Below are 27,018 nucleotides of genomic sequence, written 5' to 3'. Positions count from 1 at the left end.
TCAGCTTCCTCCTACAGTCCAAACACAGCCCTGTGACCTTACCCCAGATTCTGAATCAGCTGTAGGTGCGAATGGTTGCCTGTCCACAGTGGATGGACGGATGGATGGATGGATTACATATATCTCACGTACAGATGCATGATTACGGTCAGTCTCTCTCTGCTAATTCTCTTTGCTTTGCTTCAGTGTTTAAACTGACAGAATGAAACGGAGCCCAAAAATACTAAAATAATCTGCTGTGGAAGTCAAACTTCCAGCTCGAGGAGGAGATCTGATTCCTCTTTGTGTGTTTTCTTTGCATCTCATGCTTTGGTGGCCATTCCAAATTGAATTGCACCCTGTGGAGTTTTACTTTTCTACACTAAAACACAGTTCGAGGATCTTTACTGCACAGCAAATACAAAGTTTCTTTTTTAAGCTAGCAACGCTTAAGTAGAGTAAATTTGGAATGGAGTCAGGGCTATGCCAGGTTTTCTGCTTCCTTCAGACCTCTAATGTGACCATGAGCTGTGGTCATACAGCTGTGAGGATACAAGGGCCAGAAACAAATCCTCTAAAAGGTGTCCTGGCTCATCCTCAGAGGCCAGGTGAGGAGCTCCGTCAGAGCCGGCTGACTTGCTGGACACCTCCTTCCCAGATAGCAAAATTGGTATGGCCCGGATCTGGCCCACACAATGTGCTTACAAATGGCCCACATACTGCAAAGAATGACGGCCCTTTGGTGGCCCAGATCTGGTTTGCCAGAGGTGGCCCACACATGGGCCAGCACAAAGCCAGTTGCAGACACACTGGTGGTCCTGTGCTGGCCCATCTGCGGATCACCTCTGGCAAACCTGGTCTGGGCCACCAAAGGGCAGTCATTCTTTGCGGTATGTGGGCCATGTGTAAATTGTGTGCAGCCACGGGCCAGTTGCAGACAAACTGCTGGCCCAGAACAGTTTCAGCTCTGGCCCCAGATGTCAGCCTAATGTGTACTTTAATCAAGCCACGTAATAACAACATGTGCCGGAACATAATAGTGCAAAAGTAACATGACAAAACTCTGTTCAGACAGTGAATGGACTGACTCTTTTATAGCGCTTTTCTACTCTGTCAGATTACTCAAAGGGCTCTATACAAAATGCCACAGTCATGCACTTTCTCTAAACTGCGTGCTTCCTAACTGCATTCATACACATACACATTCACACTCTTGACATGCAGACTGGAGGAGCCAGTGATCGAACCACTAACCTTCTGATCAGTAGGTGACCTGCTCTACCTCCTGAGCTACAGCCACTCGGTGGCAAACCTGTCAAACCTGCATTTGAAACATTGGCTACCATAGCAGTATAGTATTGCAACATGGCATTTGGGTCTTCTAACTAAAATAGGAAAATAGGAACATAAATAGTGCCATCATTGCCAGACCTGGCCCACATCTGGTTGACATACACCCTGCCAACACACCAGTCAGTCAGAAGTGCCAGCTTGACACCAGATTCGGGCCAGACCTATCTGCTATGTGGGTTAGTGAGGTGTTTCATGTCCTGCTGGGAGGAGCTGGATGTGTCTCCAGTTTTTGTGCTTCCAGTCGTTGCCTGCATCTCGATTTCTGATCACCCGAGTGGAGGTGGGCTTTTTCTTGTTGCCAGTTTTTGGCTTCTGATCTAGATTTCAAATGCATGTGTCATATCACCCTGGATGTGCATGAGACACAGGAGCCAGATTGCAGGTGCAATAAAAATTTGTTAAATGTGTAAGAAACAATGATAGGTTCATCTAGCATAAACCTATTGCTGGAACGCCAAGACAATTCTACTACAATGGCAAAAACAAGACGCAAGTCACCAGAGCTCTTTGTGTTGCTCGTGTACGAGGGAGAGAACCGTGACGAGCGCTGTTCCTGACGCTCGAACCCTAGTCACTCTCAGTTAGCTCCCCCGTAGCACTGCTCTTTATTGTGATTACATGAATATGCATAGTCTCATTAACATATGACGTCTTACATAGGCATACATGTGAACAAAGAGTACCATCTGTGTGTATGTGTAGGTATGTGTATGTGTGTGTGTGTGTGTATGTATATGGGCGTGTGTGTGTGTGTGTATGTCAAGATATGACCCTGTGAACAACTCCCCAAAGCTGGTGCTAGGAGCCCAGCGGTCCACCTAAACAAAGGGCTCTTATACTTAAGCAGATACAGAGTAGGTGTCCTCTCATACTATAAATCAGAAAGAGAAGGTACGACCTCTCTCATGACCCTAGGATGTGTGTACATGCCAGAACACTCTGGAAGGCACACAGAGTCTTTGCAGACTGCTAAGGATCAGACCTCTATCATTATACAATCGATTATATACCTCGTAGCATATATGAGTATATATTTCTAAGCATAAATGACAATCCAACAATATAAACCTAACAAACAACATTTCTTTTGCGTCATTTTAATATTTTGACAATTTTAGCATTTTATGAGTCACTTAAATGATTTCATAAATGAGTAATCAATATGCCTTCTTCTCATGAACTGTCTGCACAGGACCACAGTTACTTAAAAAAAAATCTGCTCTGAACCAACAGCACAACACTTCATCCTGAAGTCTGTAATACTCAGATATTTAAACATATGTTGATGGTCATCTGTGAGGGAGTTTGGCCAGTTTTAAGAGTTATCAGAGTTGGGATGGTGGGAGGATCCTCTGAATCATGACAAGCAAAGCTGAGCAGATGGCTTTTTTCTGGAAGTTTGTGCAGTTACAGCTGGAAGGCAACAGGAGTCTGCATGGAAAACCATATATATATATATATATATATGCATGCTGATGATATACATGCACACTGAAGGCTAAAGTACTTCAAGCACTTCACTATGTTGTCTTTTTTATGTTTGTCACAGTGAGGAAGAGGAAGTGCAGAGCAGCGGAAAGCATTTTAATAAAGTTCAGATTAATAATGTGATTTATGCTCTGCTGAGTTTATCAGACACACAATCTGTCTTTTCAGTTCTACAGAAAATGATCATTAAACACAACATGAGGAATTACCGTATTTTTTGGACCATAAGGCGCACTGGATTATAAGGCGGACTGTCGATGAATGGGTCTGTTTTCATACATAAGGCACACTGGATTATAAGGCGCATTAAGCGAAACAAAATGGTCAATATTAATGACTAACCTCATATTGTGGATGGATTATCTCGCATTAACTTTTATCAAGTGGAAAAAAGTTAGCATTCATCCTCCAGCTTCACTGTGTTTATGTTATGCTAACATAACTGTGTCGCTAGCGATCACGTAGCACATCATTATATACCAGCTAGTCCAACTTCAGTAACCCTATAAAAGTCACTGCTGTTTAATTTTCTGTCTTCATTTATGTTGGAAGTGATAGCAGAGCTGTATGTTTTAATTTGTTCAGAAATCTCTCAGTCAGAACATGGTATATCATGTTTAGGTGGAAACTAGCGAGCTAACTTCCTGCTAACTTCTAACTCCGTTAAATTTAATAAATTCTGTTTTCATGGATGGTTGGATATTGAACTTAATTGTTACACCTGGTAAAGCAGCAATACTGATCATTTAGACAGACAAACTCTCAGTGATGTTGCAGGGTTCGTTTGACTTTGGGACCTGAAGCAGATGGAGTTTTGGACCCAGATTACTCCGCGAAGCTCCAGACTACGGTAGCCGTAATGGTACGACAATCCATCAAGCGGTGCGGCTTCATAGCTTACCAAAGTCGTACTAAAACATTTTTCGAGAGATTTTTGAGCGCCCTGTACCACATAAAATCGGTTCGAGGTCAGTAAGCACAACCAGAATTCATACATAAGGCGCACAGGATTATAAGGCGCACTGTCTATAGTGCGGAAAATACAGTACTGTGTGTTAAAGGAGGTTAGATGTGATCAATCGATTATGGAGCATTCACAGGCCAGCTGTCAGCATTTAAAGGAGTGATTGTGTGCTGCTGTCGGCAGGACTGCTGTCTAATAATCAGTCTTAAACTGGCAGACACAAGCACATGTTTTCACAGGAAATCTTTATGAAATTAAGCATAATTAGTCTTGATGCATTCTCAATCATCCAGGAAAGTAAATCTCCAAAAGCTGAATCTGTTCATCTGGACGTGGCGTTTTGTGGGAGAAACGTCACAGCCCATTGTTCCTTCAGTGGGCTGGTTTCAGTCATTATGCAAATATACTGTTTATAAGATTGGGGAAACCTGCAGTCAGCTGAGACTGAAGAAGTCACTTGGATGAGTGACGAAACGTTTCTCCCACAAAACGCTACGTCCAGATGAACAGATTCAACTTTTGGAGATAAGCATAATTAGCTTGTTTGGACTGTTCCCCATAATGAGACGGTCTCATGGGGGTATTTAAACTGATGGACTTTAAAGCTTCAGCTTCTTAACCTCGTCACAAACATAATGGGAGGAGGCACAGTTAATTCCCATATTTTCCTCTCCTTGCCTGAGTTCTGATTTTGGTTACCTGCAGACTGTAACTGCGCTCACCGGTGGGGTTAGGAAGTCCAGGGTCATACTGAGATCACAGCCTAACCAGCGGACGATGTCAGATCACTCACCGTGTCACCGGCTTTCATACAGAAAACAGAAATGGAACTTTTGATCTGTACCAGAACCCCTGGGCATATGCTAAATAGACATTTTCCTATTTTTTTTCCTTTCACAGTAAAAGCTTTTGACATCTATAATGTCCAATTGTTGTATTTAAAAAAGTCTTCAATGACCATATGACCATTTCTTAAATAGCTGCTCTTGTTTTGATTTTTAGACACAGAAAATCGATCTGTTTGTTTGTGCACATTCATCCGTCCATCAACCGTCCGACCATTCATCCAACCGTCCATCCATCCATCCATCCATCCATGTTTCCATCCATTCATCCAACTGTCCATCCAACCGTCCATCCATCCATCCATCCATCCATCCATCCATCCAACCGTCCATCAATCCAACCGTCCATCCATTCATCCAACCATCCGTCCATCCATCCAACGTCCATTCATCCAACCGTCCATCCATCCATTCATCCAACCGTCCATCCATCCACCCATCCATCCAACTGTCCGTCCATTCATCCAACCATCCATCCAACCATCCATTCATTCAACCATCCATTCATCCAACTGTCCATTCATTCAACTGTCCATCCTATCTGTAAGATTAATGTACTTCACATTTCATGTGTGAAACTGTCTGCTGTGTGTTGTTGGGTGTTCTATAGAAAGGGTTAAAATGTGGTTCCTGGCTCGGAGGGTCAGTGACCATCAGCATCAGGGTTCACCTGAAGTCTCACATCTGAACAGTTATAGTGTTCAGATGTGAGATGTTCCATAGTGATTTACACAGTAATTAAATAATTCAGCACATGTTGTGAGTCGTTTGGGGTTAAAAGACTGTGATGAAGTTTTTGTGTTGAGACCAAATCTGCAGAAACTAAAAGAAAAAAAACCTCAAACAGATGTTTTCAAGAAGTTTGCCCCAGAGTCATTCACATTACAGCAAAGCCATGAAATTAACTTAAAACTCCCTTACAGTTAATTCTTAATGTAGAGCAGTCCTTGCGCTGCGTTCAGTTTTCACTCCTCGTCAGGCTGCGGCTCAGATTACATTTTATTATTTAATTATTGTTCTGAATCGGTGAGATTAGGAGCGTCGATAGCTTAGCGTGACTGTTCTGAAATCATCTGCGAGCAAATCCTTGCTTAGAGCTGCTGTGTTGATCAGACAGAGCGTTTGCAGCTGCGCTTTCTGTGCTGAACAGAAACAAAACTGAACGCATCTACAACACTCAGCATTCGCTTGAGGATGTCGGCTCGAGTACTTTTGTTCCAGCTGCATAATTCAGGCCACGTATGGATCGCTACAGATGTGCTAGCTTTCTCGTGGCCCCTCTCTCTGAGCCCGAGTCTGCCGCAGGTTTCTTCCTGTCAAAAGGAAGTTTTTCCTTCCCACTGTTGCCAAGTACAAAATAAAACTGAATCAAATTCCAACATCCAAACAGAGGACTGATGAGATTAATGTGGCTAATGAACACTTATGTGTGGCAGCGGTCAGCCAACAGTGCTCACAGGATCATCAGGGCCACAGTATTAATCTGTAATGCCATCCATATAAGTTCAGATTTAGAGCAAAGACATCACACTTTAAATGTATTATTAATAAATGTAATTGTCTTTATTGAGTCAGAGCAGATGTGGATGTCAGGACAGCAGCAGCAGGTGGCAGGAAGCTTAACGAGCCTCTCTTCCTCTCTGACATCGTGTCTCGAGGCTCACCTGACCCTGGCCACCCGCCCCATCTCAGCTAGCCACTGCCGCCTCTCACCTGCCCGAGGATTCAGACGCTCGCTGAGCCGCCAGCACTCGTGATTTATTCGATGTAATTTCCTGTAAACTGCTCCGACACTTTCTCATCGGGCGTAATTCTGTGTGCTCGTGCTCTCGGTGAGGCAGAGGAGGCAGCTGCTGCTGGAGGCAGAGCCTGACTCTGGAAATAAATTGGTTTTATAAAAATACCTGCTGTGTTTGTTTGTACCGTGGGAGGAGGTTTAAAGGGGACAGACCTCTGAGACTCTTTCTGTGGATCGGGGAGGTCACTGTTTGGATCCTGTGTGGTTCTCAAGGTGGCAGGAATGCTGGCTGGCTTCTTCCTCTACATCCAGATGTTGGCTCTGTTATTGCCACCCACTTGTAGAGATTTGTAATTTCATTTTGCAGAATAGGCACAAACAGATGCGGCTATCAGAACAGTTAGTTAGTTAAAGCCATTGGTTTAAACTGATCAGTTTAAACTGTTCTCAGTTTTAACCTCAGTGTGGACATGAATGAGTTGTTCAGCACGTTTTGCTGAACAACTGACTTTAGCTGTGCTGGTTTATCCTCCTGTGCTCTGCATCCTCGCTAACAGCCACTTCACTAATTGCTGAGTCCATTCGATGATCAAAGGCTGAAAAGCTTTGGCGTCCGCGCGCTCGCAGCACCAAGGATGCTCTGCTGATGCAAAGCTTCAAGGCAGCGAGCATCAGCCTCGATGTAGCTTCAAACAGCACTCTAAACATCGCTCCTCTCCACTTTCCACCAAAGCAGGTTCTTATTAATTCATTTCAGAGAAAGGAGGAGTTCGTTAACACCTCACTCTGAGTCCTTCTTGAGGTAATTAAAATGAATGTGTTTGTTCAGCTGCACTAGTGAAATATCCAGTGCATGTCCAGTGGTGATGCATGTTGTGAATCTTAGAGAGCTCATTTCTTGACAGCATGTAGGACAGTGGCAAAATATATTGGAGTGCAGTTACTCGAGTACAGTACTGAAGTCTATGTTCTGATGCTTCCTGCCTTTATTCCACTATATGCCCTTTATTTTTTCCTTTTAGCCAAAGAAATGGCAAAATCATCAGTCCCCTTGATCTTATTTTGAACATTGTTTTCACTGCAAACCAGCTAGCGCTGGTTCTTCCTGCCTCATGCCCTTCATGCCGGCTGCTCAGGTTCTCAGTCAGCTGCTGGATGATATTTGGCCTCATTACACCACAAATTCAGTGTAATTTTGTGGTAAAGACACCCATCAAATAACCAGAAAATGGAAGACACTTTAAAATGTGTGTATTTTCTGACGGCAGCATTGGCATCTTGTGCTGGTTGAAGAGTTTTTACTCCATCAGTCGTAAGACATGCATTTTAGGGTGAATGGTGAGTTCAAGGTGGCTGGAATATTAGCCCAGTGACAGCTGGGATAGGCTTCGCCTGCCTGGCGACTCTGAGCAGTTCACAACATGGATGGATGCTTAGTGAGGCAACAAAATAAAAATGTATCTAGACATTAAAGAATAGAAGAAGCTCTAACTCTTTCCCCTTTTCTGACAAGTTTTGACACCTCTGTAAATATCAATAAAGTCGTGTTTTGACGACCATCGGAATAGTTTGTGGGGTTTTCCACAGGCACAGACCACCGTTGCTAACTTCCAATGCACACTCAGTTGTTTTGTTCTATGAGCAGGCCTGAAATATGACAGACACCTCTCAGGTCAGAAAAGAGAAACAACGGTTAGTGCTAGCAGGCTTTCAAAGGGTAAAGAGTTAAACAACAGATGGACAGACAAACGGAAAACTTTTTCAAAGCTGTAGACGGCTGCACTGTTCTTATAATCTGCCCCTGAATATGATCCAGTTTCCAAACACCGCTCTTTAAATATTCCATTGACAGAAAAATATCTTTTACTTACAGTCTGAACCCTGGTTTCTGTCTGGAGCCCAAGGCAGTGTCTCCTGTTTCATTTCAGCAAGGTGAACCGAGATCAAAAAGAGACAGACGCCTTCCTGTGTGTCAATATGATGGTTGCTGGATCAACAAACAGGTGTATGCACGATTGATCAGATACGAGTTTTATTTGCTGCGTGACGTTTACAGCACGTGCCGCATGTGCTACTTCAAGGAAACATCATGCGGTAAATGAGGTGCAGAGAGATGCTGTTTGTGAAGCAGCACAGTCACATCTGCACTTCTTCCTACAGTGCATTAAAACCCTCAGGTGGAGTCCTGATGACTTCACAGAGGGCTCTTTGAGGGACGAAGCTCCCTCGTGGGGTCGTCTGCCGTTCGTCTCGGTCACCCAGTTACAAACACTGGAACATATGGGCAAACACTGGGCAGTTCCCACTCTGCTCCCTCTGCAGAGCTGATGGTCTGATTAGATTTTGGTCCCACCAGCTGCATATGTTTGCATTTCAATGTGGAAAAACCAATATCTCTGAAAGTATCAGAACATCTCAGCAGGTCCAGGAGGCAAAGATCACTCCACACTGATAGAAATCTCTGAGCTGATTAGGACACGTTTGTATTAATGAGCAGGCTGATTAGCATTGTGGACTGTGCTTCATTTATCATCTGAGTTGGAAAGTCTCAGTGTTTGTCTTTATCTGATAAAAATCACTGACTACACTCTTGGAAGTCCAGTGTCTTAAAACCTTGGGGACTTTTGAGAGACTCATTAAAGCAGAACCTGAGACAAATATCATCTTCCTAAAAGACGGACAGAGCCACTGTGATGGCAGCTACTGGACCGTGGAGTCCTGTTTCTGAAGCATAGAGCGTGGCGTTTTAAAAAGCAAAGTGATGGCCGAGGGGCTCTACTCACTGATGCTGTAGTGACCTGTCAGTGAAGTAGGCGGGCCTTAAACTGTGTGAGGTAGTTAAGGTCACTGGTTGGTTCCCAATCCAAAGCGACTTTTGATTAATTGAGTTCTTCTTGTCGTTGTTATAATGGAGGCCAACCAAAGCATTGCTTGTTCCTTCTGGTCTTCCAACCATGATGTCCTTTTCCAATAACTGTCGTTTTCCTGTGCAAATTAACTGAGTTCTAGCTTCATTATTTGCCCTCCACAGGCATTGTTGGCTTTATTTCTTCCAACATTGATTTGTCGGTCATTTGGACATCCATGGTACTGATAAAATCTGTCTCGAGTTCCACATTTCAGAAACACTGATTCATCGAAAGTCCTGTTTTCTTTTTTCAGCTTTCACAGCTCTAGGTGAGCGTAGAGAAAATAAAACTGTACTATAGATTTAAAGACTTTATCCAGTGACTTCATCGTTGCTCTAACATTGCTCTTTTGATTTCAAATGATTAATTATTGATCCTGGCAGATTAAAGGTCTTGACCTTTTCTTTTTCATCGTTATCTATGTGGAAGCTGCCATCTTTGTAGTTTTCAGTCATCAGGATTTTGGTTTAAGACATATGGAGTAGCATTCCCATGTTCTGGCTTTCTCATTAAACAGTGCTGAGTAGGTTCTTCGTGTCTTGGGAGCTGTTTGCTATCAAAGTGGTGTTCTCTGCATATCTGAGGTTGTCAGTATTTCATCCTCCAATCAAAAACCTTTCTTCATTATCCGTACTCAGTCCATACTCAGTCCTGACAGTAGCTTCTTGGTCTTCAACACAATGTTCTTATGAGGTTAATCAAATGGGTAGAAAAGGCCACGACCTTTAATGTCCTCCAGAGTTTTTGATGGTAAGGTGTGTCACATAATCAATAAAGTTTAAAGTAATCATAGTTTCCTGGGGTCACAGACAGAAGGTTCACACATCCAGAGGGTCATACAGCCGGGCTTCTTTTGGAAACTAGAGGTGTCGCCCCCTGCTGGTCATTGGAAAGAATACAGGTTTAACTCTGCGCTTTAGACCAAGTACCTGTCTCTGAGGTGTTCTTCAGTTTTGCATTCATGCACAAGGACCCCAAATATTAGACAGCAGGCAGAAACACATCTGCAAGTCTGCTCCTTTGAGTACTTGTCTTTGTTTCATTATACCGCAGAGCAGTCACATTATTGGAGAGATAATTAAAAATATCTCCAACAGGACAAACACGGTCCGGCATTCTTTTCTCCTCACCTATTACCAACCAACACAGAGCCAGGTAACACAGCAGGAGGGACATTGCAGCAAAGGGCAAACACAGTGATAAAGACAGAACCAGCTACTAATACTTATTGAGTGGCGATTAACGAGGCCGTGTCTGTTCTCGCAGCTGCAGCTCTTTGCTAACTTTCCCTCTGCAACCTGCAACAGACGCAGAGTCGCCTTCCAGAATATCGACAGAGCGTCGCCGTAATGAGGATGGTGATAAATACTGAATGACGGGAGGAGACGGTGTCATTAAAGCCACCCCCATCAACAGCCCCGCTCCCACTGCACGCTCTGTGATATAAGCTTCGATCCTGCGAGTCGTCTTTTGTAACTGGGAGGTTGAGGATGACATGGCTTGGAGTTTCTGCTTCCACTATCAATCAGAAATCCCAGTTGTCTTTCTTTGTCAAACCATTCAATGTAAATAACCAAACTGAACGTCCATTTAAAAAAAGCTAAGACATGACATTTGAACCGGAACAGAAAATCTCTTTAGCTTAACTTTGATGCACGACGGTAACCTCGAACCCACTTGCTGTTCAACTCTTCTCTTTGCATGGGGCAGCCAATCAGAAGAAAAGTAGGCTTAAAGGAGGGAGGAGCTTAAACAGTTCGTTTCAGATACTCTGCCAAACTGAACAAACCACCGCTTCATCAGCGTCAATAAACAGAATAAATAACAGAACAGAAATAGCACTGGGCAGCATTTTCTTCAGCTAAATTGCTGCTTGTGTGACTGAAGCTACAGGTAGCACTCCCGTGTGTTTGTTTTTGGTCATATGAGCCGGGACAGGATGTGGAAAAGTATTAAATTACTCCCAACCAGCAGCTGGTTTTGGGTGGACGGCTTTGGGAAAAACTTTGGAGAGTAGAAATCGGCTGATGTGCAGACTAACCCTGCTTCATTACATTTGGGGGTAAACAGTCTGTATGTGAGATAGGAAACTTGGCAGTAATAATAATGCTGCTCAGAGGCAGGACAGTTTAATGCAGGGAGCTTGGTACACTGGCTTCAGCCGTGGGAAAATATAATTGAAATGCAGCACGATTCACTCGGGGCGGCAGGTAAATGTTAAACTCTTAAATCAGGCCCTCAAACTTCATTTCCTCGTGTGGGAGAGAGACCTTTACAGCACATCAGCGAGCCCCAGCTTTCTTATTGTCGGAGAAGTTGGCCGAGCAAGGAGCTGATAAATTGGAATAAAATTTATCAGCTGCAACTGTGGCTCACAACTGATGTTTATGCCTCTGCTGGGAACAACAGCCCATTATTAGGAGATTTCTTTTGACAAGTTCTATATGGAAGTACGCAAGAGCAGCTCGGGACAGCTGTATTAATTTGCCTGAATGATGGTGGAGCCATTAAAGCAGCAGTGATGAGGTTTGGAGAGCCTAATGATGCAGATGCTATTAAAGGGAAGTTTACAGGGAATGTGATCTCACAGGAAGTTGGACTTCGTGCTTTTCTTCTTCTACTACTTCCTCCGCTGACATCCTGATATGTTCAGCTTTTACTCTGAAAGAATTCACTTCTTTCCTTTAATGTTGTGCTGACTAGCAGATATTGTTTAAGCCGTGACGGCTTAAACAATGAAGCCCAGAAACTACTCAGCTTCTGGTTTGTCCCCTAAAACAACTTTGAAAATGAAAAATGACAAGTGTCGCACTAGTACTATAAGGCAGTGCACCACTGCCATTGGACATTTTGTGCATAACTGATATTCCCCAGTGTCTTTTACACAGTGGAGTTATTTCACAGCCTAGAAAATAGAGTGGTCTGAAACCCTACAACATGTGGAAAAGACACCACCGTATCATCACTGTCACAGGGGGAGGGGTAACAAAGAAATGTTGGAGAAGTTTGTGGTAGATGGAAGAACTTTGTTTTACTTTAATACAAAGAAAACTCCAACGACTACTCGCAGTCTGAGAGTCTGCTCTAATGGGGTGATATGGTACTATAAGGTCATTAAGATAAGATGGGGCCTGATTATATAAGACCTTGTATGTGAGGAGCAGGATTTTAAATTCTGGATTTAACAGGGAGCCAATGAAGGGAAGCCAATATAGGAGAAATATTCTTTCTAGTCCCTGCCGGTACTCTTGCTGCAGCATTTTGGATTAACTGAAGGCTTTTCAGGGAGTTTTTAGGACATCCTGATAATAATGAATTACAGTAGTCCAGCCTAGAATTAATAAATGCATTAACTAGTTTTTCAGCATCACTCTTAGACAGGATATTTCTAATTTTAGAGATATTGCGAAAATGGAAGAAAGCAGTCCTACGATATGATTCATACCACTGCAGTGCAGTACCCCATGTTTCAGTCTTTGTAGTAAATCTCTTAGTATAGCCCAAACTCAGTCCAAGTACTTTTTACTAACGTAATGCCCAGACCAGACTCAAATGCTTGTGTGATTCCACGTGTGTGTCTGCCACCACGTCTGAAAAGTAACACTAAGGTGTGTCCACAAGTGTGATGAAGGGTAAAATATGATGATGAGTGTTACAGGTATCAGCATGTGATGAGTTGGAAGTGAGAATGCGTCGATCTGACTTATCTAGCTGACGACCTGCCTGAAAGATTTTTGGACTAACTCGCATTTATACTGACAGCTTGTCATCCTCCTCTCGCTCCACAGGAAACGCCTTCGTTGTGAGCTTGGCCTTCGCTGACTTGGTGGTTGCCATCTATCCCTACCCGCTGGTGCTCACTGCCATTTTCAACGACGGTTGGATCGCCGGCTACATCCACTGTCAGATCAGTGGCTTCCTCATGGGCCTCAGCGTAATTGGCTCCATCTTTAACATCACGGGTATCGCCATCAACCGCTACTGCTACATCTGCCACAGCCTCAAGTACGACAAGTTCTTCTCCAACAGCAACACCATGTGCTACGTCGTGCTCGTCTGGGCGCTCACCATCCTCGCCATTGTCCCCAACTGGTTTGTGGAGTCGCTGCAGTACGACCCGCGGGTTTACTCCTGCACCTTCGCCCAGTCTGTCAGTTCGCTGTACACCATCGCCGTGGTGGTGGTGCACTTCATCTTGCCCATTGGCATTGTCAGCTACTGCTACCTGCGTATCTGGATTCTGGTCATCCAGGTGAGGCGGCGGGTCAAGCCAGACTCGAGACCTAAAATCAAGCCACACGACCTCCGCAACTTCCTCACTATGTTTGTGGTGTTCGTGCTCTTCGCTGTCTGCTGGGCGCCGCTGAACCTGATTGGCCTGGCGGTGGCAGTGGACTCCACACTGGGCCGTGCCATCCCGGAGTGGCTGTTCACAGCCAGCTACTTCATGGCGTATTTTAACAGCTGCCTCAATGCTGTCGTCTACGGCGTCCTGAACCATAACTTCAGGAAGGAGTACAAGAGAATCGTCCTCATCATCTTCAAGTTCCACTGCTGAGATGGAATACTTGGAAATGCAGGGATTTTTATCTTTAATGACACGAAAGATAGAAAGAACTTTACCCTGACAAGAAAATAAAACAGGACTGATGAAATGGAAAGAAAGCAAATAAAGGTACTGTGGAAGGAGGACAACAAGAGCACTGAGTGGGAGAGAAAAATAGGAGCGCTTTAATAGCTGCAGGAGGAGAGATGAAGGGCAGACAAAGTGAAATAAATGTTGCCACACTGAGAGTTATCAGTGATGCCTTCAGGGAAACAAGGAGACTAAAAATGCAGAGAGTGAGGGAGAGGCCAGAACTTGGGAAGCACTCCTAACTGGGGAATGTGTTTCATCCTGACTTTCTTGGGTAATGAAGTCGTGACTTACTGTTGAGATGAGAGCATAATTCATTGTGTTTAATTAGCAACATAATTAAGTTAAATGTGGGGTCATTGAGTTGAACAGCATCCTCTGTGAATTAGATTCAAGGAGAGCTCTGACACTGTGATTTTTTTTAAAGAGGTCGACGCCGTTCCTGTTCCTCGATTTGTCACAGAGGATGAAGATAACGACGAAGATGACAAATCGGCATTGAGGAGAACGAAGATGCATTATATACTTTTAAAATTGCAAAATCATTTAAGGTGCGACACATTTTTGAACATTAAGGCTGCGAGAGACTCTGTGTGTTCACAACAATGATTGGGATATTTTACATGTAATATTACTAATCTATGTAAAAAGGTAGCAAACTCTCACTGAGGACAGAGGGGGACGATGGAGGACTTGTCCAGTGACTTCAGCTTTGGACTAAGAGTCCCAGTCTGAAGCATAAAAGTACTCCATGATATGGGTCTGGTTCCTGCAAGACCGGTCCTAACTAAAACTTAATATTTGTTAAGACCAGCCTAACTTAAACCTTGTCTTAACTAAGGTGTCCATGCGTCTATGACTGCAGAGTGATAGAAATGTTGCAGAGTTCACCTGTTTTTACCAACCAGCTGTTGTGTAATGTAATCTAACAAAAACAGCTGTTCAGTGACTTCATTGTCATTCAGCTCTAATAACGAGCCCCAAAATTTACATGAAGTCTGAAAAGTTGCTGTACAGGTTCAAAGACAGGAACACTTTTTCAAGTAGCTCATCATAAAACATTAACAGCATCACTTACAAAATCCATCGCTTCTAGCAGCCACGGTTTGGGTTTCTGCTTTATGGTTTTCTGTATCACAGAGTTCCCTGCACTCAGCTGGTAGCCGTCATGACATCAATGGAATCATGTGTATGCAAATTATTACCACTTAGAAGGTGCTCAGGTCACCTGCAAATGGTTTAATCACCAAGTCCTTTTAGAAAGGAGCATTATAAGCAGCTACCTGTGCGTTTGTCTCAAGCCCTGAACCTTGGCTCCACTGCCTTCGACTGCAGCTGGCAGTCCTGGTTCTGCTCAGCTTAGCAGCTCACTTCTCCACCTGCTGCATTTTCTGACTCTACATCTCACAGAGAAGAAGAAAGACTACCATGGACAGCTGCAGTTCAAGGCAGTGAACAACGATCCATTAAAAATGCAAATAAAAAATACTAAAATAAAGTACCCCGTGTATTCGTGGGGTTGTTAGTAACCCGGTAAAGTCTGTGTGGGGGAAACACTATGCTGTGCTTTTCTACTGATACAGTAATAATTACTCTGACTTCCAGTTCTAGTTGTCTGGCCAAAAGGTGGGAGATGACGCATGGATGACCGACACACACTTAAAGCTCTGAGATCCCAACAGAAAACACAGTGCAAGTCTGAGTCTGAGAAGTGCCACACCTCACCACATCCACCTGTGTTCCCACGGCGTACACACCGGGTCATGCATCCACAGTCTTAGTGCCCAGATTCCTGCAAAAAAAGTGTGTCAGAAAATGGTGAAACAAACATGTGCAAGAGTGTAAAACATCCCCACACCTGCTGCCAGGGCACTTAGGAGGCTACAAGCTTTTTTGACTTTGTGAGGCCTGAAAGTTAAAAGTGTCATTAATCAAAATCCACTTTTAATTTAAAGCAGCAAAAGGTTGTTTCTCTGCCGTTCTGCTGTTAAGTGTAACTTTGCAATGATTCAATTCAATTTTATTTATATAGCGCCAAATCACAACAAAAGTCACCTCAAGGCGCTTCATAGGTACAGAGAAAAACCCAACAAACATATGACCCCCTGTGAGCAAGCACTTTGGCGACAGTGGGAAGGAAAAACTCCCTTTTAACAGGAAGAAACCTCCGGCAGAACCAGGCTCAGGGAGGGGCGGGGCCATCTGCTGCGACCGGTTGGGGTGAGAGAAGGAAAACAGGATAAAGACATGCTGTGGAAGAGAGACAGAGGTTAATAACAGATATGATTCAATGCAGAGAGGTCTATTAACACATACTGAGTGAGAAAGGTGACTGGAAAGGAAAAACTCAATGCATCATGGGAATCCCCGGCAGTCTACATCTATTGCAGCATAACTAAGGGAGGATTCAGGGTCACCTGGTCCAGCCCTAACTATATGCTTTAGCAAAAAGGAAAGTTTTAAGCCTAATCTTGAAAGTAGAGATAGTGTCTGTCTCCCGAATCCAAACTGGAAGCTGGTTCCACAGAAGAGGGGCCTGAAAACTGAAGGCTCTCCCTCCCATTCTACTTTTAAATACTTTAGGAACAACAAGTAAGCCGTGTGAGAGCGAAGTGCTCTAATAGGTTGATATGGTACTACAAGGTCATTAAGATAAGATGGGGCCTGATTATTTAAGACCTTGTATGTGAGGAGCAGGATTTTGAATTCAATTCTGGATTTAACAGGAAGCCAATGAAGGGAAGCCAAAACAGGAGAAATATGCTCTCTCTTTCTAGTCCCTGTCAGTACTCTTGCTGCAGCATTTTGGATCAGCTGAAGGCTTTTCAGCGAGTTTTTAGGACATCCCGATAATAATGAATTACAATAGTCCAGCCTGGAAGTAATAAATGCATGAACTAGTTTTTCAGCGTCACTCTGAGACAGGATATTTCTAATTTTAGAGATGTTGCGCAAATGGAAGAAAGCGGTCTTACATATTTGTTTAATATGTGCGTTGAAGGACATGTCCTGGTCAAAAATGACTCCAAGGTTCCTCACAGCATTACTGGAGGCCAAGGTAATGCCATCCAGAGTAAGAATCTGGTTAGATACCATATTTCTAAGATTTTCAGGGCCGAGTACAATAACCTCAGTTTGATCTGAATTAAGAAGCAGAAAGTTAGCGGCCATCCAGTTCTTTATATCTTTAAGACATTCCTGCAGTTTAACTAATTGGTGTGTGTTACCTGGCTTCATGGATAGATAGAGCTGGGTGTCATCTGCATAGCAGTGAAAATTTATGCTATGTCTTCTAATGATGCTGCCTAGGGGAAGCATGTATAATGTAAACAGAATTGGTCCTAGCACCGAACCCTGTGGAAATCCATAATTAACCTCAGTGTGTGAAGAGGACTCTCCATTTACATGCACAAATTGGAGTCTATTAGATAGATATGATACAAACCACTGCAGTACAGTACCCGTAATACCTACAGCATGTTCTAATTGCTCTAATAGGATATTATGGTCAACAGTATCGAACGCTGCACTAAGGTCTAGCAGGACAAGCACAGAGATGAGTCCACTGTCAGAGGCCATAAGAAGATCATTTGTAACCTTCACTAAAGCTGTTTCTGTGCTGTGATGAGCTCTGAAACCTGACTGAAACTCTTCAAATAAGCCATTCCTCTGCAGATGATCTGTTAGCTGTTTGACAACTACTCTTTCAAGGATTTTTGATATGAAAGGAAGGTTGGAGATTGGCCTATAATTAGCTAAGACAGCTGGGTCTAGAGATGGCTTTTTAAGTAAAGGTTTAACTACAGCCAGCTTGAAGGCCTGTGGTACAGAGCCGATTGTTAGAGATAGGTTGATCACATTTAAGATCGAAGAATTAATTAATGGCAGGACTTCTTTGAGCAGTTTTGTAGGAATGGGGTCTAAGAGACACATTGATGGTTTGGAGGAAGTAATTATTGAAGTTAACTCAGAAAGATCAATTGGAGAAAAAGAGTCTAACTTAACACTGATGGTACTAAAAGTAGCTGTAGATAATATTACATCTGTGGGATGATTATTGGTAATTTTTTCTCTAATGATAAGAATTTTATTTGTGAAGAAATTCATGAAGTCATTACTAGTTAGCGTTAAAGGGATGGTTGGCTCGACAGAGCTCTGACTTTTTGTCAGCCTGGCTACAGTGCTGAAGAGAAACCTGGGGTTGTTCTTATTTTCTTCAATCAGTGACGAATAGTAAGATGTTCTGGCTTTGCGGAGGGCTTTCTTATAAATCAGCAAACTATTTCTCCAGGCTAAATGATGATCCTCTAAATTTGTGACACGCCATTTCCTCTCCAGCTTACGAGTTATCTGCTTTAGGCTACGTGTTTGAGAATTATACCACGGAGTCAGGTACTTCTGATTTGAGACCTTAGTTTTCACAGGAGCTACAGTATCCAGAGTCATACGTAGTGAGGAGGTAAAATTATTAACAAGATAATCGACCTCTGTTGGAGTAGCGTTCAGATAGCTGCTCTGCTCTATGTTTCTGCTTTCAGGACTCAAACATTTAGTTGGACCTGACAGCATGATGTATATGGAGAGGGGCGGGGGGTACAATATGCTCCAGAGAGGCTGACTCTGAGACTGTCTCCCTTCATTGCATCATCACTTTCCTCTTCCTGAGAATGAGCGGCACAGGTGTGCCACAGCCTCTCTGCACTGCCTGCACGGCGTCTCCGTGTGCGACCCTCTGCAAACACAGAAGCAGACAAAAGGATGAAAACACAGTGTCTGTGTACCGCTGTGTCCTCCCACATGACCACAGCCAGTCTGAGCTAAGCAACCTGAGACCATCAGTGTTCCCTCACAGTTGCATGAGTGCGTCTGCTGTACACACTGAGTCTGAACACAAGCCGAGCATCGGAGAAACAGGCACGAGTGATTAAATCATGGTAATGGTATTCTGAACACATCACTGTGCTTCATACTGCTGGGGAGCTGATGAATGTTGCATATGTATGAATAAGCTGTGATAATCTGCCTGTGCTTTGGTCCTATTTTAATGAGCTCACGGTGTGTGTGTGTGTGCGTGCGTGCGTGCGTGCGTGCGTGCGTGCGTGTGTGTTTTGGGACCAGTTTAAGGGTCCACTGAGGACCCTTCAGTGGCACCAGGGCCAGCTGTTGGAGGGACAGCGTGTTTGCGTGTGTTTTGTTCGTTTTTTGTGCCAAGATGTTGCCGGTTCAAAGTCAGTCAAGGTCTGAAGTTTAAAGCCAAATGCTCCTGTGTTCACGTCTTGTAAGCGCAGGCAGGTAATTTACAGGTAAAACAAGAGCATCTGACAAATAATCTGAACTCACAGGAAATCTTCAGCGAGCTGCTGTGAGTCTTCACATCTGTCCAAGAAACAGAGAGAATGAATTTACCAAGAATTAATTTACATTAAATGAAGGCCAGCAGGAGTTTAGACTAGTTTAACATAACAATGTCTTGTTCTTTTTGACACCATGTAAAAAGAAGCCGTCCTCCTCGTCCTCGGTGCAGATCTAACCAGCTTCCACAGACACTTAGAGCGAGTCTGAGAGGTGAAGCTAATGTAAAAACCTAAATTCCTTCTAATGACAACCAGCTGGCAGTTGGCAGGACACCCGTGGATCGATGCTGGATCAGATTGGGATCTGAGGAATCTGCAGGTCAGTTTCACAGCTTAGGCTCTCTGTCAGCTTCCTCGAGATCCTCCCAATGTTCTTAGAGCGCCAGGGTTCATCCGAGGTTTCCCAAGAGGACGCCGAGTCGTCACAGGACGATCGGGGCATTTAATGTTGCGGCTGATGGTGCAGCAGCACTGTGGTAGTCAGGTTGCAGACTCCAACACTACCGTGAATAAAAGACAGAAGCACAGATGAAATAAATGAATAAAGTGGACAAAGGCTAGAATTCATCAATACTCATGTTTGGAAGATAGCGCAGCTCAATGAGGACAGCGGCAGGTTTAATTGGCCCACTGAGGATTTAAAGAAGCACAGTTATTGGCTTTCTTTTTTTTACCTGAATTACCTTCAGCTGTGTGCATCTGAAGACTTATTTCTCTTATTTTTTGTGCTAAAATCAATGAAGCTTGCTGTTGTTTGTGTGTTTGGATCAGTTTTAAACAAACAGAATGGATGTGAGGGCCGAGCGGCAGCCGGTCGCTCTGAATGACAATGTTCTGATTTTCCTTTCATACGCTGTTTTGCACATTGCCGTGGAGAATGTTTCCTCTGAATGTTTGTAATGTCGATGAAACAAAAGAAACCAAGCAACACCTGAAATCCATGTCTTAATAAAAGAACTTTCACTGTGAGCCGCTGGCCTTCTCGCTTTATTTCACACAGAAACAGCACGCTCACAGAGACACTGATCCGATCTATCGTTACGTTCATGACGGTTTAACTCTGGTTTCCTCACACGCTGCTGCTCTGTCTGCAGCCACCGCACTGATTTTATTATTTCTTCTTCTCTTATAAGCCAATCTCTCTCTCTCTCCTGCTGGTACACCTGTCCACATTTGTGACTGATTACAAGCTCTGCCTCTTTCAAATGAACACATCATAGCTCAACTGATAATGGGCTGAGTTATCGAGTTGATAACAACCTCTGTGATTGATCGATGAGTTGGTGCGAGTAACTGATCGCAGTCTGAACAACCTCAGATCCATCTGCTGGTTCCAAACTTTAACTGCTTTAAAATACAGGTCATTATTAAAAGCTGATGCAGGTCAAATACATACAGGTTACTGAGTGCTCATCAGCAGTTAAAAAGTTGATGTTGCGGTGGTGACAGACCGAATGATCTTTGTGTGATTTCAGTCGAGCCACACTGACAGCTATCTGTCTCTCTGCACTTCAACACGCGGCCCATCACCACATCACCCTGTGTAATCTCAGGTCTGTTGCTGTGGCAACAGGAGGATCAGAAGGGTGACCTGTCAGTTTGGAGGAGCTGTCGCTGTGAGCAACGCCGGCAGTCAGCCATCACCTCCCCGCCAGGAGGACAGGTGAAGGAAAGAAATCAAAGAGAAGATGGAGAGATAAAAGGAAGTGAGATAAGCAGGAGGAAGTAACGGGGTGAGGTGTGAGTGGAAATAAATGCCGACAGCACAGGTGAGTCAAAAATAGCAGCCACACCTGTAAGATTCAAATCTGAAGCACAGCAAACTGAGAACCTGAAAACACCTGGAGCACAGCTGGAGCTGATGCAACATGTGAGCGAAACTCGAGTTTCCAACAACAGAGACGATGTGTTTCATCATACCCCTCTCCCCACTCCTGCTTCAGCCGGCTGACGAAGACCTCACAGCTCTGTCAATCCTTGTTGTCCTTCAGCTCTCATGTTACCTCATCGACCTTGTTAATAATAAAGCTGTAACCCTAACATAAAAATGATCATTATCACTGCTGATGTTCACACTCGAGTCATGGTCTCTCTGAGGGCTTGTCACAGTGGTTGGATCCATGTTTGATTTTAAGCCAGATGTTCATCCCAACATTCCCATTTAATATATTTCTCGAATTCTCTAATTCACTCATATTAAACCCGATTCTTTGATCCCCATGATAGAACAGAGAAAACCCGACTCAGAGTGGTCAAAACATTTATATATTTATTCAATCATCTTCCGGAAGAGAGAGCCCTGCACAGCCCAAAAGCCAGTTGCAGAAACTCTAACATGTGTCTCATATAGGTGTTATTTTGGTACTTTACACGTCACACATAGTTTCATGTCACTAGTTCCTCTTTTTGTCTGGTTTCCTGTTTTTATTAATATGCTTGTACAGCTCTACATTAACTTCCTGTTTTCAGTCTGGCTGAGCACTTAGTTTTTGAGTCAAAAGTGGCCTTGCTTTACAAGCTTCTATTACTAACATACATAAAACTAAACAATATAATAAGGCTAAAACAATATAATAAGAAAATAAGCACTAAGAATATATTAATTACATAACAGTTCTCCCCCTTTTCGTGTTTCCTAAGAAACACGACATAATTCCTGATTTATCCCATTAAGTTTACTTACATGTTAAAAGCCTAGGGTATAACATAAGTGATTATGCTAAACAACATGAAACCTTTCACTTGCCCAACTAATTAGGTCATCCGTCCCCTCAACGGGTTGTATATTTTCAATGTTCCCCTATTATTGTGGCATAACTACTTCTATCCACAACAAATAAATCAAACAAATAAATCAAGCTGTGAGACAGCACCTTGCATTTACGCCGGGCTGTGAGCTGTCCTAAATCTACTTCCTACACCCCCTTTTCACCCAGTTTAATTTTCTTTCAATCCCAGTTTAAAACTATTCCTGACTTCCCTCAGTGCACACTGTAAAATCTAAACAGATACAATTAGCTTTTTCCTGGTAAAAGGTCCTACATAACTTTTATTAATCTTTGGAAACGGTCTCTATATGGTTTAACCCGTTTCCTCATTAAAACTTACTCCTGGTTTCTAAGCACACACTTACAGTTTACTTCATTCTCCCTTTGCCCCCTTTAACGGGTAAATCATATCGGGCCTTACACTGTTTTTGGGCAATTTTCATAGCCTAGAAATCCTACAAACTATTGCTAAAGTCCCTCTCATTGCTCTTCATTACTTTTATGCTCCCATTATAACCTGTGTCTAACGAGCTTTTAGTCTCCTAAACAACACATTTTCTGGAACTGTGGTTCTCTGTGCTCTGTGCTTCTTTTTGGGGTCCCCCTTTCTCTGGTTGGTTCCGTTCGGTCTGGGGCTTCCTGGATTCTCGCCACCCCTGTGGTCGCTGTGGTTCTGGAATCTTCTCCTGTAAACGATAGAAAACAAAACGCCTCTCTCTGCTACACCTCAATAATCTACTGTGTTCATCTATTGTTCCCTTAATTATTCAAAGTTGGTTCAAAATATCATGTTCTGGGCTCTATCCTTTATATTAACTTTACTTAATCTTAATTTACTTAATCTCAATGTTCTTTATGTGTGTGAGCAACACTTTTAATTTTATTAAACACACCCAGGGTAAGATATACACCATCACCATATCAGCATAAATCTCCGCTAGAAAGCACACTCCAAAATTTTTGTCTATCAGGGTTTACGCCCCTTCTTACTTCAAGCAGCTACATAACATGCAAAAGGTACAGTTAATGACAGTTAGACAAGTTTCCGTTATCTGCAACATTTTTGTTTCAACCGTCTCACCCCCCACACGTTTCCTGTTGACTTATTCATGGCATGCTTATCTTTAACACCTTCTGCATCACTAGTTGCTAAGCAAAGACAAAGCAAAATGTGTTCCACCTTTACCCTAGAAAATAAATCTATGTGATGTTTGTGTATGTAAGCATGTTATGCATTCATTCACTACACTCCACACCATCCCTGCAATATATCAGTTCAGACAGTCACGCTGAACGAAGCTTATGACCTTCTTAGGGCTGAGTGCTTAACAACTCTTTATGAGCACAATTGCAATGTGTGTATGAAAAATTATTATAAACGCTTATTCTACTGAAATACATCCAACCTAAGTCAGAGATTTTCAATCAGTTAAGCTTAAGCCATCCATCCATCCATCCTCATCCGCTTTATCCGGGGCCGGGTCGCGGGGGCAGCAGCCTAAGCAGAGATGCCCAGACCTCCCTCTCCCCAGCCACCTCCTCCAGCTTATCCGGGGGAACACCAAGGCGTTCCCAGGCCAGCCGAGAGATATAATCTCTCCAGCGTGTCCTGGGTCTGCCCCGGGGCCTCCTCCCAGTGGGACATGCCCGGAACACCTCACCCAGGAGGCGCCCAGGAGGCATCCTTGTCAGATGCCCGAACCACCTCAGCTGGCTCCTTTCGATGTGGAGGAGCAGCGGCTCTACTCTGAGCCCCTCCCGGATGGCCGAACTTCTCACCCTATCTCTAAGGGAGAGGCCAGCCACCCTTCGGAGGAAGCTCATTTCCGCCGCTGGTATCCGCGATCTCGTTCTTTCGGTCACTACCCACAGCTCGTGGCTATAGGTGAGGGTAGGGACGTAGATCGACCGGTAAATTGAGAGCTTCGCTTTTACACTCAGCTCCCTCTTCACCACGACGGACCGGTGCAGCGTCCGCATCACTGCAGCCGCAGCACCAATCCATCTGTCGATCTCCGGCTCCCTTCTCCCATCACTCGCGAACAAGACCCCGAGATACTTGAACTCCTCCACTTAGGGCAGGAACTCATCCCCGACCCGGAGTGGGCACTCCACCCTTTTCCGGCTGAGAACCATGGCCTCAGATTTGGAGGTGCTGATCCTCATTCCCGCTGCTTCACACTCAGCTGCGAACCGTTCCAGTGCGAGCTGGAGGCCTTCACTTGATGAAGCCAACAGAACCACATCATCCGCGAAAAGCAGAGATGAGATTCTGAGGCCACCGAAGTGAAAGCCCTCCGCCACTTGGCTGCGCCTAGAAATCCTGTCCATAAAAATTATGAACAGAATCGGTGACAAAGGGCAGCCTTGGCGGAGCCCATCACCCACCGGGAATGAGTCCGACTTATTACCGGCAATGCGAACCAAGCTCTTGCAACGGTTGTATAGGGATCGAATGGCCCGTAGCAATGGGCCAGACACCCCATACTCCCGCAGTACCTCCCACAGGGCACCCCGAGGGACACGGTCGAATGCCTTCTCCAAGTCCACAAAACACATGTAGACTGGTTGGGCAAACTCCCATGCACCCTCAAGTATCCTTGAGAGGATAAAGAGCTGGTCCAGTGTTTCACGACCAGGACGAAAACTGCATTGTTCCTCCTGTATCCGAGGTTCGACTAGCGGACGAACTCTCCTTTCCAGCACCCTGGCATAGACTTTCCCAGGGAGGCTGAGGAGTGTGATCCCCCTGTAGTTGGAACACACCCTCCGGTCCCCCTTCTTAAAGATGGGGACCACCACCCCGGTCTGCCAGTCCAGGGGTACTGCCCCTGATCTCCACGCAACATTGTAGAGGCGTGTCTTTTTCCATGGCCTCTCCAAACTCCTCCCACACCCGAGTTTTTGCTTCAGCCACTGCCCGAGCCGCGTTCCGCTTGGCCTGTCGATACCTGTCGGCTGCCTCCGGAGTCCCACAGGCTAACCAAGCCTGATAGGACTCCTTCTTCAGCCTGGTGGCTCCCTTCACCTCTGGTGTCCACCATTTGGTTCGGGGATTACCACCATGGCAGGCACCAACCACCTTGTGGCCACAGCTCAATGCAGCAGCTTCGACAATGGAGACGCTGAACATGGTCCATTCGGACTCAATGTCCCCAGTCTCCCTCGGAATGCTGTTGAAGCTCTGCCGGAGGTGTGCATTGAAGATCTCGCGGACTGGGGCCTCTGCTAGATGTTCCCAGCACACCCTCACTACGCGTTTAGGTGCACCGGGTCTGTCCAGCGTCCTCCCCCGCCACCTGATCCAACTCACCACCAGGTGGTGATCAGTTGACAGCTCAGCCCCTCTCTTTACCCGAGTGTCCAGAACACATGGTCGCAGGTCTGGTGATACGATTACAGAATCGATCATCGACCTGCGGCCTAGAGCGTCCTGGTGCCACGTGCACTTATGGACACTCTTATGTTCGAACAAGGTGTTCGTTATGGCCAAACTGTGATTTGCACAGAAGTCCAATAACAAAACACCGCTCGGGTTCAGATCAGGGAGGCCGTTCCTCCCAATCACGCCCCTCCAGGTCTCGCTGTCGTTACCCACGTGAGCATTGAAGTCTCCCAGTAGGACAACAGAGTCTCCAGGTGGAGCACCTTCCAGCACCCAACCCAGGGACTCTAAGAAGGCTGGGTACTCTGAACTGCCACTCGGCGTATAAGCGCAGATGAGAATCAGGACCCGTTCCCCGACCCTAAGGCGCAGGGAACAAACCCTCTCATCCACCGGGAAAAACCCCAACGTACCGGCAGCAAGCCGAGGGGATATTAGAATACCCACCCCAGCCCGCCGCCTCTCACCAGGGGCAACTCCAGACTGAGACAGAGTCCAGCCCCTCTCCAGGAGACTGGTTCCAGAGCCCAAGCCATGCGTAGAGGTGAGCCCAACTATATCTAGCCGGTACCTCTCAACCTCACGCCCTAACTCAGGCTCCTTCCCCACCAGAGAGGTGACATTCCATGTCCCGATTGCCAGTCTTGGCAGCCGGGGATCAGTCCGCCAGGGCCTCCGCTCCTGCCTGCCGCCCGGCACACAATGCACCCAACCCCTACACTGTAAAATCTAATTAGTTCCCAGAACTCAAAAAAATTATGGAAACTCGTTGCCTCAAAAAAATTGAGTAAAGCTTAGCTAAAAATGATTAAGTTAGGACAACTTATTTACTTTGAGTACTCTGTACAAGCTCATTTGTTCCCAGAACTCAAAAAATTGGATCAAGTTTATGTAAGATGACCAAGTTAGGGCAACTTACTCATTTTGAGTACACTGTACAGCCTTGTTAGTTCCCAGAACTCAAAAAAATTATGGAAACTCGTTGCCTCAAAAAAACTAAGTAAAGCTTACTTAAGATGACTGTTAGGACAACAGTCATCATTGCAAGTCTGCAGTATTAACAATAACTTGATAATTCTGACTGTACAATACTAATTGTTTACCTACTGACAAACATTTCAAGTTCAACTAAATGAAAAAACAATTTGTGGTAACCTGAATATGATTAAAAATAATTAACAACACTTTTTGTAATGATGTTAAAATGAGCCCAACTTTTATTTTCAAACACAACGAAGTATAACAGCCAACATACTGGACACTGTTCTGCTGAACAACAAACAATTATATTGCCATCACTGTTATAATCTTACAATGAAACAAAGTCTCAGATGTAATTATTCTGAAAATAAGTTTAGGTCTACCACAGTTTGTTTTGTACTTACATTACTTATATAATCAAAATAAAATATTTATTGTTCTGTCACAAGTGCAGTCTCTAATTTAAACAACACATTTGTTTTTCATTCCAACACAGGAGCTGGAATGTTGTATTATTTTAAGGATGGCTTGTTTCCAGTCCAGGCGTTACTGCCTGAATGACTATCATGGATCCAGGTGATCCAAATGTAGGTGCAGAAGAAAGTCTTTAACTTCCCT

At 44.3% G+C, this 27,018-nt stretch overlaps 1 protein-coding gene across 1 annotated transcript in view; it reads left to right on the top strand.

Annotated features, from left to right (window-relative positions):
* mtnr1al (melatonin receptor type 1A like) overlaps positions 1 to 17,460 on the top strand; it is a 31,197-nt gene extending 13,737 nt beyond the window's left edge. Inside the window, exon 2 of the mRNA XM_063492666.2 lies at positions 13,065 to 17,460. Within this exon, the coding sequence (XP_063348736.1) occupies positions 13,065 to 13,834 (770 nt within the window). The 3' untranslated portion in view covers positions 13,835 to 17,460. The remainder of the gene's footprint in view (positions 1 to 13,064) is intronic.
* Positions 17,461 to 27,018: the final 9,558 nt, after the last annotated feature.

This window comes from Pelmatolapia mariae, linkage group LG2, assembly GCF_036321145.2.
Source record: "Pelmatolapia mariae isolate MD_Pm_ZW linkage group LG2, Pm_UMD_F_2, whole genome shotgun sequence".
NCBI lineage: Eukaryota > Metazoa > Chordata > Actinopteri > Cichliformes > Cichlidae > Pelmatolapia > Pelmatolapia mariae.
This window is presented reverse-complemented; position numbering and strand designations above follow the sequence as displayed.